At 39.2% G+C, this 19,239-nt stretch overlaps 1 protein-coding gene across 4 annotated transcripts in view; it reads left to right on the top strand.

The window, feature by feature from the left end:
- Window positions 1–19,239, top strand: part of Dlc1 (DLC1 Rho GTPase activating protein) — a 441,479-nt gene that overhangs the window by 233,801 nt on the left and 188,439 nt on the right. For all 4 annotated transcript variants that reach the window (XM_029569842.1, XM_029569841.1, XM_008846071.3 and 1 more), the window contains exon 5: window positions 6,254–6,287. In XM_029569842.1, the coding sequence (XP_029425702.1) occupies window positions 6,254–6,287 (34 nt within the window). The remainder of the gene's footprint in view (window positions 1–6,253; window positions 6,288–19,239) is intronic.

The following is a 19,239-nucleotide window of genomic DNA, read 5'->3' as shown; positions in this document are numbered from 1 at the left end:
CAGAGAGTTCTCAAAAGAAGAAATAAAGATGGCTAAGAAGCATCTTAAAAGGTGTTCAACATCACTAGAAAAATTAGGGAAATGCAAATTAAAATCACTTTAAGATTTCATCTTACCCCAGTCAGACTGGCTAAGATCAAGAGAACAAATGATACCAAATGTTGGAGAGGATGTGGGGAAAGGGGAACACTCATCCAGTGCTGGCGGGATGGCAAACTTGTTCAACCCCTATGGAAAACAGTGTGGAGAACTCAAAAAACTACAAAAGAACCTACCATTTGACCCAGTTATACCACTCCTTGGGATATACCCAAAGAACTCATCCCAGTTCAGAGACACTTGTACATCCACATTTGTTGCTGCTCTTTTCACAATAGCTAAGAGATGGAAGCAACCTAAGTGTCTCTCAACTGATGAGTGGATAATGAAAATGTGGTTCATTTATACGATAGAGTTTTACTCAGCAGTAAAGAAAGATGAAATCATGAAATTTGCAGGTAAATGGATGGAAATAGAAACTGTTATACTAAGTGAAATAAAAATATTTTTTAAAAATGGACTCTTGAACACTGAGAAGATTAAAGCTCTGGGAGGGATAAAATCATCGTGATCATTGGTCTTCCTTTGGTCTAAAAGACAGTACTGTCCAGAAGAGACTAGTCTCGTTTCCAGTTTGGTGGCTAATGCTCTGCAGCATTGAGCGAGTCATTTAGCATGCTGAGATCTCCTCATCTTCATAGTCAAAATGACAGAGAAAGGGCAAAATCAGTGGTTTCCCAAGATGCACAGATTTTAGGTAGCACATCAGCTGATGCAGAGGCAAGCATGTTAAATTTGGAAAGCCACTTATTTTAAATAATATGCCCACAAATACATGCGTTTTACTTTTATTCCTTGTGAAAACCAAGTTGAAAAGGAGAAATTTCTTTAGATTTGGTTTTGAAGTATTAAATAGCTTAGCAATGATACATATAGGAGAAATTACAAAGGTGGTCTTGAAAACCTGAACTTTGGGAAACATGATGAAATAACCTCTAAATCCTCCTCTCCCATGAAGAGACTATGTATGTTCACTGAAGGATGACCGCCAAAGCTAGAGAAACACTTTGTAAACAATAGACTATATCAGCCTGCCAGTCAGACTCAACACTCCAATGAAAGCAAACTAACATCATTGAGTGGCTGGCCTCTTTATATACACACACTGCAATGATTTCAAACTGGTCTTTAAATGAAGAAGAGAAGAATTGAGCCCATTTCCCCATGTACCTTCTTTTCTGCTGTTTCCTTTCCTGACTCTTCATTCCTGTTGTCCAGCTGTGAGTCCCCAGCTCTGGCAGGCGCTCACACTACCCATGATGGGCTCTCACACCCTCCTCTGAGACATAGGGGATTCCAACACTGAAAAATGCATATTTTCTTGTCATTTCTAAGGACTAATTAGGGCACCTAAAATTTTTCTCTATACAATATTTTTGAGAACCAAAGTGGGTGATTTAAAAGAGCATAAATATATTATACCATCATTAATTCTTCTGTGAATTAAACTACTTTTTAAAAGGTAATTTAAGGAAATTCCTATATGATAAATCAGAATATTCCAGATGCTTCTATGTGAACATCTGTAATATTTGAAAGCATTCCAAATAAGCACTGCTGAGAGAGAGAGAGAGAGAGAGAGAGAGACAGAGAGAGACAGAGACAGAGAGAGAGAAAGGACAGAGAAAGAGAGAGAAAAACACCACTGGGCCCCTTTGTGTACTGAGGAAAGAAAGAAGCTGGCCCTTCACAGACCTTAAGAATATATCTTCTAGACGAACTTCCTATTCTTTGAAGAGATGTATCATTAAAAAGCCTTCTTGGTAGTGACATTCTATGATACAGATTCCAAATAAATAAAAAGATGTTTTATATAACTGAAGGAAAGATCATATTAATAAAACTAATATAAAGGAAAATCATGCCATTTTCATCCAAAATCACTAAGAAGAAATTGAATCCATTGGCGTTGTGCTGAAATGGATTCTCATGAGACAACAATTGCTTATGCTACTATTTCCAGAGAAGCTTCTGTGTGTAAGTGCCCAAAAGGTGTCAGGTGGAGTTCTTCCTGTAAGGTCAAGGGGCTCCCACACTGCAGACTAAAAGAAAAGATATGTCAGTATATTTCTCCACAAGTCATGTCAAAATCAGCATTTCCCTAAACATATTTCACATCCCCAAACAGGAACAGATGTCTCAGCTCCCACACACAGCTTTAAATGATCTCATTAAGGGAGATTATTCCCTCCTCTTTTACTAAAGAGCCTTTTTTTCAATGAGCTTTTTAAAAAATCAAGTGTAAAACCACCTTAATTGTCCAACTTAGATGAACATCTTTCCCTGGGAGAGCTATTAGAAGGTTAGTATATGTGAGGAAGGTAGATGGGAGCCATAGAAAAAGTCATTTTTATCATTTGAATATCATAGAAGAGAATAACAAAGTGTGAATGATTTTTCCTCTCATTTGGAAGTTATTAGTAGACTTTCCTTTGTTCCATTGAGAAAAGAAAATATGAAATTACAGCAAACCCACATGGCCAGCAGAAAAATCCTATTTAATTGCTTTATTGCCAGAAATGTTAAATCACTTCCTGAAGAGGCAGTTCAAATGAAACATATGGCAGCTATTAGCCAAAGCCCCTAAAATATGCTTTTTATGGCAACTTTCTCATAAGCAACAATCATACTCAGTATGTTAATACTACAAACATTTGATGAACACCTACTTGGCACTAAAGTATATATAGCCAGCTTGTAGGAAAAGGTACTTTGTAAGCCAAGAAATAGAGACAAAACTATGGGACTTCAAGACACAGGTTCTAAATGTAGATGAATTCTAAATTTCTAAGATGGGTATGCCATCTTAGAAGTCAAGGATAAGAAGAATCTCCTAAGCAATGCCTCTTTCCCAAGGTTCAGTGCTGGAAACCAATCCATTTGCATCTACTAATCTTAATCATCTGCTACCTAATCATTTTTTTTAACACCACACCAGTGATGGAGCTGAACACTGTCCTTCAGCATCCACTGCATAGAGCTATACCTCAATTTTTCATGTATCTTTGTCAACTGGATTGTGAATTCTACAATAAAGAAAACTGCTAAGGGATTTCTGCACCCAAGATAGTGTAGGACATGTAATTAAGAATCAGCAACTACCTTTAAATTAACTAGAAAATAAGTGTCAGCATTTTCTAATTGCTTTCACAGTACCAGAAGGTGCTGTGTAGTCTGCTGGGGTGGGGAAAATGGGAATGATCAGAAGTTTTATCCAGCTGTGAACTCTGTGAGCTACAATAATGACTAGCCTGACAAGAGATCCCCACTGGTGCAATAGTGGCATGAATGTTATGGAGGTGACCAAAAACTGCCTGATTAGTAAAAGGTCTGATCCACAAGGAGGGAGTTCATACCTGGTACTGTAAACCTGCCCAAGAACCTGTGGCTAGGGAGGTCACATGTCTGAGAGGAGAAGCTATTACTGTTATTTTGCTAAATTGAAAAAGCATCAAACCATCATCCAAGTGCTTATCTTTATACCTATAGATTAGTGCAGCTCTCAACCTTCATCAGAGAAATTTCTTATTGCAGTGAACAGCAGTTAGCACAGACTCCCAAGTAGTCAAAGGGCAGGGAATAGGTGACCGTGGCATGCTCAGTCCCAAATGAAACATCTCCATCAGCTCTCCCCAAGGCACAAGGGCCACTGCATATGGTAAGAGCCAGAGGTTGGGGAAGACTGCTGCATTGTAGTGCTTCCTGGACATGACAGGGCCATTGCACCCATGACCTCACAGCAGCTGTGGCTGTCTGCATAAAATCAAGGCAGTCAACATTTCAGCATGGGGGGGGCAGGCTTAGTAGGCCCCATTCCTAGTTGAGAGATGGCTGCTGGGGGAGCTAGAGTCAGTTTTCTTCAAGGATGTGGCCTCTTACAAGCAACCACACTGCATTGGATGGCCTTACACTCATGTGAATGCAGGCAGCTCTAACTGATTGGGTCTGTTATAATGAAAAAAAGAAGAGATGTAAAGTTGAGAGGGGAATATGAGGGGATCTATGAGAAGTTGGAGTGGGTGAAGGAGTGGCTATCATCAAAATACATTGTATACATGTATGACATTCTTAAAGAATAGATAAATAAAAACTTTAAAGGGTTCTGTTTGGTTGTGTATTTACTTTTTTACATTTTATGAATTGATTTAATTTTATTTTATGTGTATGAATGTATTACCTGCATGCATACAAGTTCACCTGTGTCATGCAGTGTCTTCAAAGGACAGAAGAAGATATTGGAGCCCCTGGAACTGGAGTTGCAGATGATTGTTAGCCACCACATGGGTGCTGGGATTCGAATCCAGATCCTCTGTAAGAGTACTCAGTTCTCTTAACTGCTGAGTCCTCTTTCCAGCCCCATGTGTTTGCTTTTGACAAAGAGATATTTTAATTTAAAATCCTTGATCAAATGTAAATCCAAGAGCTAAACTTCACACATATAAAACTCATATTTTTTTGTCTTTTTGAACTCATATTTTAAGTAGATTTGTCAAGAGTCCCATAAAAACTAACAAATATGATCACAACTGCATAACTTTCTTGAGGAAGAAGGAAGTAACCTTCCCAGAGTATTGAAACAAAAATTCTTGAAGGAGAAGAAACAACCTGATGACATGGCCCTCGAGGAAATGGTACTGGGATCAAGCCTGAAGCCTATGTGCTCTCTTCGATGCCCTGTGTCTCATCCTCCACAGTGCCATTCAATTGCCTGATGGCTACAACTTTATCAGGATGTAGAGCTCATGCTTGCATCCAGAAAGCAAGTGGTGAATGCCTAAACATAGATCAATACTCAGTCAACATATGCTTTCAGAATCGATCAACCTTGCCTAAGCAAACACCTTCTGTTTTATCCATAAAGATATTTACCTTATTTGAATAATTGCATCACTCTTCAGATCCCCTAAAACCCAACTGTGGTCACCTCAGCGGTCACCTATTTCCTGACGATATGGACATTCTGACGGTTGATATTTCTGGAAATGTTGATTGATTCCCTTACACTGATCTACAAGAGAAGTGTTCTTGAATCTCTCTCTCCCTCTCTCTCTCTCTCACTCACACACACGCACACACATGCACACACCACAAGTTAATACTTCTGTGATAACTGTTTTATACAGGAATAACTGAAGTGAGAACCAGAAATTCAAATTCCTTTTTTTGAAGTATTTTATTTATTAATTCTATTTTCTGTGTATGGGTGTATTGCCTACATATGTGTAAGTGCACCCTTGTCATACAATGCCCTTGGAGGTTAGAATAGGGTATCGGATCCCTGGAACTGGAGTTACAGATGATTATTAGCAGCTATGTGGGTGCTGGGAATCTAACCTAAGTCCTCTGCAAAAGCAGTGAGTGCCCTTAACCACTAAATTGTCTCTCCAGCCCCCCAAGTTCCTTAATTTTTTGTTCTGGGTGTAAAGAATAGCACTAAACAGTTACACTTTGTAAGCCTTTTAAAAAATATTTTATTTATTATTTTATTTGTGTGAGTGTATTGTCTGCATATAAGTACACCCATGTCATAAAGTGCCCACAGAAGTCAGAAGATGGCACCAGATCCCCTGGAACTAGAGTTAAGGATGGCTGTCAGCTGTCATATGGATGCTAGGAACAGAACCCAGGTCCTCTGAAGAGCAGCCAGTGCTCTTAATCACTGAGCCGTCTCTCCAGCCCGTTTGAAAGCCTTTTGAAACATTTTGTTCTATTGAATTCTGAACCTTATGTTTAAAATATGATAAAATCTGGGAATGGAATTTTCTTTAAACCTTTCGTATCACTAAATTAACCTACAGAGTCCATGCCCAGAGTCAATAAGCGAGGCTTTCTCTTTTCTGAGTACCTCAGATGCTTTTGAACTACAAAAATTCCACCCAAATTCAGAGTGCTTTTAGTCTAATATGGTACCCAATGTCATTTGAAAGCAATATGGATATGTTAGATTGTTTTTATCTTCAAACCAGAAAATAATTATAGGATGATGTGCAGTTATTATAGCCAGATCTGCTACCTTTACTAACGTCCTGCACTGCTCACTTTTCTGCTGTTTGGGTCTAGTTTTTACCACATTCTTGATACTTTATTCCTAATGATATTATTTAATCTTTTTTCTAGGAGGATCACAATTTTGTGCTTTTCTTTTCTTTTTCAGGCTGTTCCAGGTATTTCAGAGAAGGAAAATGCTGGTGAGTTGGCATTTGATCGCATTTTCTCTCCTGCCTATTTTAGAATGAAATTCCACTGTAAGGTAGATATTCCACTAAATATTCAAAATGTATTAATCTCATCAGTGTCTGTGGAAAATATTATTATTGAGTTCCTAATAAATAAATCTACTGTTGTCAATATGTAAGAAAAATGTTTTCTCTAGTATCACATCTTATTGTTGAAATAAGACTTCTTATAGCCTCTCAACTAACTGCAACAACTTTTTTTTCTCTTAAGGAAAAGAATTTGATGTTGGTCAATGTGTTGAGGAATAGTCTTTGGAAATCAGTTATTGATATAGATCAAGATTTCTTTCTAACTCTTAACTAGCTTATTTAAAAGTCATAGAAATAGTGGTACTTGACTTTCAAAGATGAGAATGTATGATCGAAAATAGTTGGGAAGTAGTGCAGCTGTGTTGTAGAAAATGGCAGTGTTTTCCACATGCTGAGCAATGCTTGTGACTGACAATATTGTGGGAAAATGGGAGAGGACTGAGGAGAGATATGGAAATATGACAGATTAGACTCAGAGTGGTGCAATTAAATACTTTAAAAAATCTTTTGTTCTTTCTCAACATTGTCTTCTGTGTTCAATCTAGTAAAAATAAAAAAACGAAAAAAGCAAAACCAGTCTATGTCCCACTACTTGAAGCTTATCACTTAGTTCACAGACATTTGTGGTATTTAAGAGCAATGAAGGAGGTGTGCCAGATTCAACTGAGAAAAAATATGACCTCAAGTCCTTTTAGTGTTTTGTGTTTATTCATTTTTATTTTATTACATTTTATTAATTTATTTTGGGAGGTAATGGACATTCCACGGCACGTGTGTGAAGTCAGAGGTCAATTTGTGGGAGTCATTTCTCTTCTTCTAGCATGTGGGTTTCAGGAATCTAATCGACGTCATAAGCTTGGAAACAAGTAGTACCTTTACCCACTAAATCATCTTGCAAACCCTCACATGTGATTTTTATAAGGGATAATTTTCATCTTTTATTTCAGAGATCTTATTTTGCAGCTAGGTAACTTTCGCACAAAGATTTTCATAGTTCTTTTTATTCTGTGAGCTGAATTTTTCTCTCATGTTTAGAGTATTCTTTTAATCTAATAATATTGAAGACCTCCAGAATAGAAGGAAATTATTAAAGTTGCTTCAAGTTTCTATGAAAGGGAAAAAAAAACTTTGCATGGAAAGAAAGCTTAGGTCATATGGATTAACTACACATATTAGATGAATTTAAAATGAGTTGTGAAGTCCAGGGTCTTCATACAGTTTTTCTTTGGCTGTCTAGTTAGAAGAAGAACTAGATGGTTAAGTCTGCATACACATCTCAAAGAAAAAGCAACTTAGACTTCCACTTTATCTGGGGTTGTGACATTCTCTGTAATCCCACATATTAGCTCCGATTTAAACAAAGTATGTAACAGAGCAAAGTTGTCATCTTATTCCAAAACAGCAAATTCTTTCATCCACGAAGGAGACCATGGGCTGTGAACTGTTGCCTGGTGGGGAGAGGAAGAAGAGAAGGGATGCCCTTGTTTGAGGAGTCAGAGTAGCAAAGAGCTACCACTTTCCTCTTCCACAGAAATGGCTTCAGTTTGAGATGGAGACGTGACTTACTTTCACAAGCTTCTTGGATATTTTGAAAATATTGTTATAACACAGAGCTAATTAAGCAGAACATAAAGAGAATGCAGCCACTACTTCCCCTCCTCATCCTCTACATTATTGTGAGTTCAAGGCAAGCCTAAGCTACATAAGTTCCAGATCAGTGATTACAGAGAAAGACCCTATATCAAGAAAAGAACAAAAGGGGCCACAATATAGCTCAGCTAGCAAAGGCAGTTACCAACATCGCAACCTGAGTTCAATCTCCTGGACCTACTTGGTGGAAGGAGAGAAATTGTCCTCTGACATGCACAAATATGTGGACACACACACGCACGCACACATACACATACACACACACACACACACACACACACACTCCAATAAGCAAATAAGTATTTTTTTTTAAAGAAAAGAAAGAGAATAAGGGATAAGAGACTCAATTCTTGGTGTTTTTATAGGATCTTTATGAAGCATAGGACTTGATAAAATATATTGCTCCTCAGCCTCGGACACATAGGTCCCCCATTTTACATACCTGATAACCCATGCCGAGTTAATTCAAGTAGAACATAGCTTCTCATCATGTTAAAACATTAACATGACTATAAATTACTCCGGAATGGATTCTTATTTAGATTCCTGGACAATGGGCTATGCTTATGAGAAAACACAATTTTTAAAATATAAGAAAAAAAATATTTCTTTAAAACTAAGTGGGGTTACCTGTCAAGAGAAATCCCTGTGTTTGGGTACTTTGTGAGTAATGGTAACCAGTCATACAATTCAAAAGGAAATACTGTTTATTTGAAAGGTTGTGAAAGACTTTAACCATTTAAGCCTTCTAATTCTTCTATTTCTAAACTTCTTCATATGCTATTAAAAATATTAGTGAGTTCCAGGACAGCTGGGGCTATAGGGAGACCCTGTCTCAAAAAGACAAATATATATGGAGTGTTTTCTATATAAACGTGACTCTCTTTACTCCCAGCTCTGCAAGTCTCTCTTTTTAAGCTCTGGCTGCAGAGAGGAATGGCCATGGAGGCCGCAGGCTTACTCAGTCTTCAAGGGTAATTGAGCTCTTTGACAGGATTAAGCTTCCTGCTCACCCCTAAAGCCTGCCACTATTTTTTCTGCCTTGCTAAATGAATGTAACCTATTGTTCCTTACTAGCAGGTCTCCTTTTAATCTGTGTGACCTCCCATCCATGCCAACTGGAATCAACTCTACTGGGCTTTAAGACACTCTAAACAAACCAGCTGTGGTGCACTCCATCCATCCTTCCTGATCTGGTGTTGTCCCCTTGTGGTCTTTCCACAGTCATCTCTGCTCTCATCTATGTGGCTTTGTTATCGCAGCAGTTCTGCCGCCTGTCCTTTACCTCACAGGGACAAAATCCTCCAAGGGGAGCACTTGAGAAACAGCAACCTATGGACTCATTCCATAGATAGTTATGGAACGACTGCATGTTCTAGGCACCATGTTAGGCCATTCAGAAGAAGTGGTTATGATGAAGCCCAGACTCTACCCTGTAGGAACTCAAACTCTAGTTGGAGAATAACCCCCTCAAGTCAAACAGCATCATTTTCAATAGAGAAGGTAGTTTTTAATTAAATGTTTTCTGATTTATTTATTCTTTCTTTATTATTTTTATTTTATGTTTATGTGTGTATTGCCTGCATATAGGTAAGTGCACCCATGTCGTGCAATGCCCGTGGAGGTCAGAAGAGGCTGTCAGATCCCCTGGGACTGGAGTTACAGACAATTGTTAGCTGCCATGTGTGTGCTGGGATTTGAACCCGGGTCTTCTGCAAAAGCAACTAGTGTTCTTAACCGCTGAGCCATCTCTCCAGCCCCTGATTTATTTATTCTTATTTTATGTGCACAAGTGTTTTGCCTGCATGTATTAGAGCACCACATGCATGCAATGCCTCTAGAGGTCAGAAGAGGGTGTCAGACCCCCTGGAACTGGAGTTTTGGATGATTGTAACTGCCATATGGGTGCTGGGACCCAAACCTGGGTCCTCTGCAGGAGCAGTCAGTGCTCTTAACCACTGAGCCAGCCATCTCTCCAGCCATAGCAAAGAATGTCTTAACCATCTATTCTGAAGCTTCTCAGGTAAAGAATCATACTCAAACAGCTTTTCCCAAGCTGTATCAGAATGTGTATTCTTAGGATCAGAAATAGAGACTAACCAATTTGTTTTAAAAGAATTAGACCCAACCACACAAGTATCAGCATATATCATTGAGCCCAATCTATATTTTCATGTGTCCTCCAGTAGCCACCAGGTATGTGCTCTTAGAGAATGGGCCCAATGGGCCAGGCATGATGGTGTAACTCTAGTAACAGTTGACATCACAAGTTCAAGTCCAACCCAGGACCCGGAGTGAAGCCCAATCTCAAAATGTAAAAAGAAAAAAAGAAAGAAGAGAGCAGTAGCGTGGGCTCAACGCCATTGGTGTCTTCTTTAGAACATCTGCTTCCTATCTATGTGGCCTTCAGCAAGTTACGTAACCTCCTCATTCCTCTAGTTTATGGAGTGTAAATAAGGAACCTGCACTGCTATCATTGTAAACAAGAACTCTTGGCACAAAATGAGGCCAAAAAAATGGTAGCTGTTTGTAATAATTAGTTGTGCCCATAACCACTGTGTACACAGGCGGCATAGAGCCGTGTGGTGTCTCTGTGAACCTCATGGTCCTTGCACACTTCCCCAAGACACCAAGGACCGGCTAAGCAGCTGGCCTTGTTGGGGAAAGAGATCATCTTCTTCAGGAATCTGAGTTGATTCAAACACAGGTCACCGAAGCACAGGCACATTTTAATCTCTGGTTAGAAATACTTTTCTCTTCGAGGCTAAAATTCTTTCTTCTGAACAGATAATCTTCAATATCTACAAAAGCTTAGTCCTTCAGAAGTGCCTATGTCCCATTTTCTCGTGACTCCATAATCGCCATGTTCCCAGTCCTTAGGGTAATTTGACCCTCTCTCTCTCTACCCAGCAACCTGGCTAGGCTCCTGGGTTGTCCCTCTCCTCCCTTGCGTACAATCCGGTCAACATCAGCCCCTCCTCACCCATCCACTCCTGCCATCACTCCCTGGAGGCTCCACTTTTCACTGGAATTTCACAGTCCTGTCCAGGACTGGTTTTCCAGCTTTATGCTATCATTACATCTGTTTGCTCTCTCCACTGCCACCAAAGTTATCTTGGAAAGTATAATCGGATCATTGTACGTTGCTGCTCTGTTTTCTCTGTCCCCTACCCCCATTGTCTAAGGATAAAATCAGACTTCCCCACTTGACATACCTAGCCATTTGGCAGCATCATTAACTGTATGGCTGTGTTGTTCTGCCCTTAAGTCCACCCTCTGCCTTATTTCTCTCTAAACCAGTGCAGACTAAGTCAAGGGGCTTTCCTCCTTCATGTCATCCCCTATCAGCCAATGAGAAGACTCAGGAGGAAACTGAGGGTGGGGTGCTGGACCAGTGAGATAGGTAATTCATCTTCACGCTACCCAGAATCTCTGCCAATGCCTCTTAAGGGGCCATCTCCACATGTCTTCAGAGCCTGACCATCATTCTTGGCTTATTGCCCTGTGCTTTTCTTGGCTTTTAAAGATTTTTTTTTTTTATTTTTAATTATGAGTATGTGTTTCTATCTCTGTGTGAGTATAAACTCTTGAGTACAGGTGCCCTCAGAGGCCAGGGGTATTGGATCCCATGGAGCTAGAGTTGCAGACATTTGTGATATGCCCAAGGCAAGGCCTGGAAACTGAACTCAGGTTCACTGCAAGAACAGCAAGTCCTCTAACTACTGAGCTACCTCTCCAACCCCTCCATATAGCTTTTATAAAGCCCTATAATTAAACTCCATATGATCTAATGCAATGTACTGTTGGTTTCCACCAGGAATTTTAGTGATATACCAATATTTTTACTTCCTTTCTATTCTTTGGTTGGTTAGTTGGTCAGTCACGACATTCAACCAGATAGTACCTTCTAATTCTGTGTCTTTCTAATTCTGCTTCGATCTGGGGTGTGCACATATCTTATAAAGATGAGGATGGTAGGTAGAAATAGAGATAGAAATAGGGAGATGGCCAATTTAAAAAAAAAATAGTAAGAACCATGTTTTTCTTCATTGTAAATGAAAATATTTACACTAAGTCCAATGGAGGGAAAATATATCTATCCTGATGAAGTAAATTGAATTTTCTATTCTAATGAAGGAATGAAACTTGGAAAATTAATATAATTTAGTCACTCAAATGTGACTCTGAATGCATTTGAAAAGTAATAATACGAACAGTCATGAAATCTCTCATGCTAAAATCTCAGAACATCCTGCAAACTTTGTCTGACTGCAAGGCGATCCATGTTCATTATTATTAGTTAAAATACCAGTCCCTGCTCCACTGTTGGCAAATCCTATGCACTTGATTGGATCCAGAAGTAATATCCCTTTCTTAATGAGTTATCTGGCAGGGTTAGTCATTGTGTTTTCTACTGCTATTTTGTTATCTTGCTTACTTGTCCGCTCTAGGTCATGAACTTGTCTTGGTCAAGAACATGATCTTTGTGTGCCCTGAAACTAAAACAGCTGCTTCTCTCTCATATGTGTTTTGCAAACACGTTTTAATATAGCAATTGTAATCACAAAAATCAGTATCAATGAATGAAAGTTAACATGATTCTGAAATTTTTAAAATTTATTTTAATTTTATTTTTTATGTGTATGAATGTATTGCCTGCATGCATGTGAGTGCACTCATGTGTGCAGTGTCCACTGAGATCAGAAGAGGGTGTCAGATTCCCTGTAATTGGAGTTATAGACAGCTGCCATGTGGGTGCTAGGACTCGAACCCGGGTCCTCTGCAAGAGCAGTCAGTGCTCTTAACTGCTGAGCCATCTCTCCAGCCCGATTTTGAAACTTTTTATTTAACTCTCTCTCCCCTCCCTCCATTCCTCTCTTCCTTCCATCTACAAGTGCAAATATCCTGGTCAAGTAATTAATTAATAGTGGTATTTGGAAAGCCGGCCCACACTAACGAGTGGAAGGTACCATCAAGAAAGATGACTTGGAATCTGACTTTGGTTCAATTCCTTGTTTTCCTTAGACTGTTCTTCTGTCCTGAGGTTGTCTAGTTGGCTGTAGAATGTTAAAAATCAAGGTAATGAAACCCTTGTAAAGCTACCTGTCAAAAGCATAGAGTCACAGGCTCTTCAAATTTTGCGTTGTGGTGAGCAAGGCAGAAAAATAGAAATCAAATACTTCTTTGTGACAAATGTGGGAGACGAAAAGTCAGGGTTTCCATAATTTTAGTTCACACTCCTCATAGACATACTAGATAACAAAGCCCAGACTTAGTGTCATTTGGTATTAATTTCCTTGGCAATCTTTGATCACTAAAAAAGGAAATTCAGATGAAAATATTTTTAAAAGACTAAAAAACTAAAATGGAAAGACACTTGCTCCTTTCGTTCTAGTCTGATCATCATTGTTTGGGTTCCGTTATCTGTGTGAGAATCTCTAAACTATGTCCAAATACTTATAGAGCCAAAGAGATTCAATTAGAAAAACAAATAGGACTGCCCTGCTTCAGAATTCTTTGCAAAACTTTTACTCTGTTTCCTCCATTTAGTACAAATCACTTTGGTTTTATTTCTGTCTCCCACACTAACCTATGAGCTTCTTGAAAGATGAGATTTTTTTTTTTCATTTAGCTCTGTATTCTGTCCAGTCTATGACGTTAAGTATCTGACATTTGGTAAATAAATCCATTTAAATCCTCAATGGCTTTACTCTCTGCCATGCCCTCAAAGCCAGCTATAGAATCTTCTGGTTCTAAGGGCAGTTTCTCCTACAACTGCAGAGATCCCAGCTGTGCCACAGGATTCCACATGATCTGAAAATTGTCTTTATCTGGGCAGCCTCAGCTTTAGCCAACATTCCAAATTCTCTATTTGCTTTCATTCTCAGGAAAATGACTTAAACTATTTTTATTCAAACAGCATAAAAGTATTCACTTGCTTCGTTTTTAAAAGTTTTATGGTCTCTACTTGCCTGCTTTTTATGTGAGGAAAGAATTTAGGGTATGCCCACACATTATCTCTCAGTTTCTATGAAACCTAATGCAAATTTATCCATGAAAAGTTAGCTGTGGTCAACTGAGCTGTTCAGAGGAAACACATTGGTTTCCAGATAGCAGAAATTCATTTAAAAATATATAAGCACGCTGTTTTTAAATATATTTTGTTGATTTTTGAGAATTTCATATGATGTATTTTGACTGCATTTAGAACCCCTCCCCCATCTCCACTCCCACCCCAAATTTGTGTCCCCTATTATTACTTTTTAAAGGACTATTGAGTCTAATGTGTGTTCCCCAAATGCTCTTGGCTGTGGGTCTATCCCATACCTTTAAAGAAAACTGAATCTTCCTCTCCCAGAATCTATCAGTTCTCAATAGTTTCTCAGTTAGAGCTGGGGCTCCTTGACCACCTCTCCCTCCATACTGGGATTTTGTCTGGCTTGTGCTTGTGCAGGTCTTGTGTATCACATCACAAGCACTGGGGGATCATTTATGCAATTGCCCTGTTGTATCCATAAAGCATGGTTTCTTTATATTTGCTCACCACCTCTGGCTCTTGCAATCTTTCCACTCCCTGTCCACAATGATCACTAAGCCTTGGGAAGAGAAGCTATGATATAGGTGTCCCATTTAGGGCTGAGCACTCCACAGTCTCTTATTCACTGCACATTGGCCAGCTGTGGACCTCTATGTTTAATCACCATCTGCTGCAAGAAGAAGCTTCTCTGGTGGGAACTGAGAGGTGCACTAACCTATGGGTATAACAATAAGTCGTTAGGAGCCATTCAAATACCATGACCACTTCATAGAATAATAGTAATAGGCTTTCCTCTACAGCTTGTGACCTTTCTAGCAACAGATTCTTGGACCTATTAACAGTGCCAGGTATGGGCTCCATCTTGTGAAGTGGACCTTAAATCCAATCAGAAAGTGATTGGTTACTCCCATAACATTTTTGCTACTATTGTACCAGTGGGTATATTTTGACAGGCTAGTTGTTATTGGAGCTTGCAGGGTTGACAGCTGGGTAAGGTGGATGACTACTTTTCTCTTTGAGCAGCATGCATAGAACCTTCCAGCCAGCACTATGAAAGTTACCTATAGAGATGAATCTTCCAGATCAGTACCAGCCTGATTGCTCCTTGTTTGCTCTATGATTCAGGTGGGCAGTGTCTTCAGCAATAGGGTCTTACTATCAAGTTCTGGCAGGTAACCAAGGTCAATGGCAATAGCCAGTATTGTTTGAGGGCTTATGAAATCCCAACACACCTGGGTCCACAGCTACAGAAAAGGAAGTTCATTCCTGGCAATGCACTTTTTATTTGCTAGCCTGTGGTATCTGGTAGGAACACTGTCCCTGCATTATAGGGTAACTCCATCTAAACTGTTTTAGTGTTGTATATGTATATATTTTAAGAAGCTTCTATAGTACTAGGTTTTTATATGACTTTTTCAAAAGGCCTCTACTATTAGTTATCCCTCCTAATACACCCTCCTCTATGCTGCCCTCCCATTTCCCACCCCGTCTAACCCATCCTATTCCATTCTTTCCCTTGCTCCCTTTATATCACTGCATTGTATCTCTACTCCCATGAAGACTTCCCCCATCACCCCTTACTAGTTCTTTGAATTCACAATATTCCTTAATATGGACAATTTTTAAAGTGTTTTTTAGTTCTCTATTTTCAGTGCAGTACTAATATGTAAAACAAATGTACTATGTCAGTAGAACTAATTAAACATATTTCCATTTTCTCTCCATTGTGTTTTAAGCAGCACTAGCACACACTTTCCATCAAGTTCTAATTCTGTTAGATCCTTCACTGGGGATGGCCTTCCCAGATCTCTACAGCTGAAAGTAGTACGTAGCTGCATTCTTCTTACAGTATTTGGTGCTTCCATGATGTATTTATGTTTATGAACTATCTTCCATATAAGCCGTGAGCTCCTAAGATCATGAGTACAAATTCAATTGGATTTAGAGATGTCTATATTAATAAAGCATACCTCTGGCTGGATCTTCAAGAGGTTTCCAGAGATAATTAGATCATGAGGTTGCTGACTATCTAAAGGTTTAATCCATTAATGGATTCAAAATTTGAACAGACTTTTGGAACACGGTGGAACTGTCACATGTGGGGGGCTGGTTGGAGGAAGGAGGTCACTGGAGGTGTGTCATTGAAGGGTTTATCTTGCCCTGACTTCTTCCTGTCTCCTCTGTGTCCTGGATGCCATGAGGTGAGCAGCCTCTGTCACAAGCTCTCACCTCTGTGAGATTCTGCCTCACCTCTGGTCCAAAGCAATAGACAAAACTGACCTTGGAATGAAGTCTCTAAAACCAAATAAATTCCTCCTCCCTTTCAATTGAGTCTTTTAGGTATTTTCACAATGATAAAAGTCTCAGTGCTCTAACACTCATTTCATCTTTTGCCATTCGGTATGGTATTTGTACAGAGCAAGTACTTTAAAAATATTTTTATAACAATCTGCTTATTTGGTATACCAAGAAAATCCTGCAGGAACTTGGTTACTTCTCAGTAAATTGATGAACAGGACTGTATATAGTAGTTGACAAACTTGCTATTTCTTCTCTGCTTACTCCTTGGAAGGAATAGCTATTAGAGGTATAAAGTGGTGGCTGTGAGCTACCAGCATGGGCCAATGAAATGTTTTTGCGTGTCAGTGTCTTAACTGCCAATGACCTTTTAGCTACAGAAAAATTAGTCACTTTCATCTTTCCAGAAGAATGGCAAATATGAAAAAGCCCTTTTGTTTCTGTTTTATTTAGAAAAAAGAAAAAAACTTTCACTTAGCTTGAAACTGTAATGATCATTTCTTGGATGACTTCAAGTATCCTTAAAAGAATTTCCAGTGTGTGGTTGTAGTTAAGTTACTTTTAGTAACATTGTGAATATACAGAGAATTATGTATCCACAAGGCACATTGAGATATAGTCTTTCTGAAAAGTGCCTGAAAATTACATATGACAAAAAAAAAAAAATGACCTTGACCTGTTAGAGAGTAAATGACCTACAACTTTGCTAGCATGGCTATTCCTTTCTTTTCTTACTAACCTTCTATGGTTACAAGAACTTTGAGTTGTTTTCTTGTTGGCAAATTTAAAATAAGAATCTTTTCTGGGCTGGTCCATGACCATTTGTGTTGACATGATTCTGGTGTATGGTCTACTCAAGTGGAAAATCATGCATACTCATTACAAACATAATGAACTAATAAATTCCCAAGGAAAAGCTGGTGTCCATCTTGCTGTTGAGCGCAGGTGATATGGAAACTTAGAAGAGCAATGGATCGTGGATAAAGGAAACTGTTTTGTCATGATTAATGTCACCAGGTAGGAAAAAAAAATGCTGCTTAAACAAAATGGTTGCTAAGGATTTCTTACTCACCTGCCACAGCAGGATATTGTGTTGCTTTGAGTTTCCCAACCATGGGCTCCCTCAGAAAACACCGTCCCGTGACTCCCAAAGGCTCATGTTGTTATAAAGGTTAACTCCATTCTTTCCTATGGATTTAAGGAAATAGATAAGGAGAGGAGGATAGCACAGATCACAACTCCTTTAATCTTCCCATGCTTTAAATCTGTGGTCTTCTCAAATGTATTTATGAAGTATCTTCCCCACTGTCCTGTGATTTACTGCAGAGAGAGACATTTATTCCCATATCCCTGGAATGCTAGGATTCTAATGGGTGTTTGAATTGGTGTATGGCCAATAAATGCTTGAATGGGTTAAAGAACAGCAAGTCCTCATTTTTGTAGATGCTTGACCCTGTGAGAGAGGTGCTCTTGTGTCCTATATCATAGAGATGAGATGCTCAGACGCAGTGAGGCTCCTAAGGAACCCAAAGACACACTATGGCTGCAGGAAGTCGTTAGATGCCAAGGCTCCTCAGGCTGATGAATCAATTTTTCTATAATCTGGCCTTACCCTTCCTTTCTGACCCTATCTCCCATTCTCCTTTAGCATGCACCTTCTGCTGTTGTCATGGTAACAACTTTGCATTTTTCCTGAATTTTTTTCCTCATACCTTGACCTTTGCTAGTCCTGTTTCCCTCCTAGAGATCATCTTCCCCATTTACCCAAAACTCATTGCTGTTATTCTCACTGTGAAAATTCCTATGAAAACCCAGGATCAAACCAATTTCACAGTCTTCAAAATGGTGCAGCTATTGCAGGTAAACCTGTCCTGGTTAGTTTCATTCCTAATCCTGATGAGCCGTTCTCGTCCTTTGACTGTTTTGTTTGTCTCAGCCTTGCTGTCCATTAGCCTCTGAAGTACGTTAAAACACCACTTAGCACCAGCTGTGCACCTAAAAGGACCTTCGCTAATCACTGGGTTTTATTTCTCACAGCAGTTTTAAGTTCACAGTACAATGAGTGGGAAGCACAGTTCAAAGTGTGATTGGCAAAGACAAGACAAAGGAGACACAGAGATGAGTTGTGGCCAGTGGTGTAGAGAGAGTAGGGAAAGAATAGGTAGGCACAGGGGACATTTACAGTAGTGAGGCTGCTGTAATACCATAATAGTAGAGTAGTATATAGTCTCTTCATATTGGGTTCTGTCACCTAGTAATATACATTAAGCCTCTCCATGTCATGGTTTGATAATTTCTTTTCAGTGATGAATAATAGTCCATCATATGGATATGCAGTAGCCCCTTTTATCTGTGGAGAATACATTTCAAGACCTCCAATAGATGCTTGAAACCATAGATAGTATAGAACCCTACCTATACTATGATTTTTTTTCTATAGGTAGGCTACTAAGTAACTAACAGGGGCTAGTGTGTGTGATGTGGATATGCTGTATGAAGGGATGGTTCACATTCCAGGGAGGAAAGGGCAGGGTGGTAAGAGATTTCATCACAGTACTTAGAAAATAATTTAAACATAATTTAAAACACATAATTTAAAACATGAATTATTTGTTTCTGCAATTTTCCATCTGGTATTTCCAGATCATGTATAACTAAAACAGTGGAAAGCAAAACCTTGGATAAGGAAGGACTACTGTACCATGGAGTTAAAGAGACTTCTTTAATATATGGGAAAATTTAGTGTAGGGGCTAGAGAGACAACTCAGTGGTCAAGAGCTTTTGCTGCTCTTTCAAACACCACAAGTTCAGTTCCCAGCACCTACTTTGGGCCCTCACAATCTCCTGTAACTCCAACTCCACGGGATCTGATACCCTCTTCAGGCCACC

The sequence above is a fragment of the Nannospalax galili genome, unplaced genomic scaffold (assembly GCF_000622305.1).
Source record: "Nannospalax galili isolate Female #2095 unplaced genomic scaffold, S.galili_v1.0 scaffold1282, whole genome shotgun sequence".
Taxonomy (NCBI): domain Eukaryota; kingdom Metazoa; phylum Chordata; class Mammalia; order Rodentia; family Spalacidae; genus Nannospalax; species Nannospalax galili.
The sequence above is the reverse complement of the archived record's forward strand: the minus strand, read 5'-3'. Positions and strand labels throughout refer to the sequence as shown.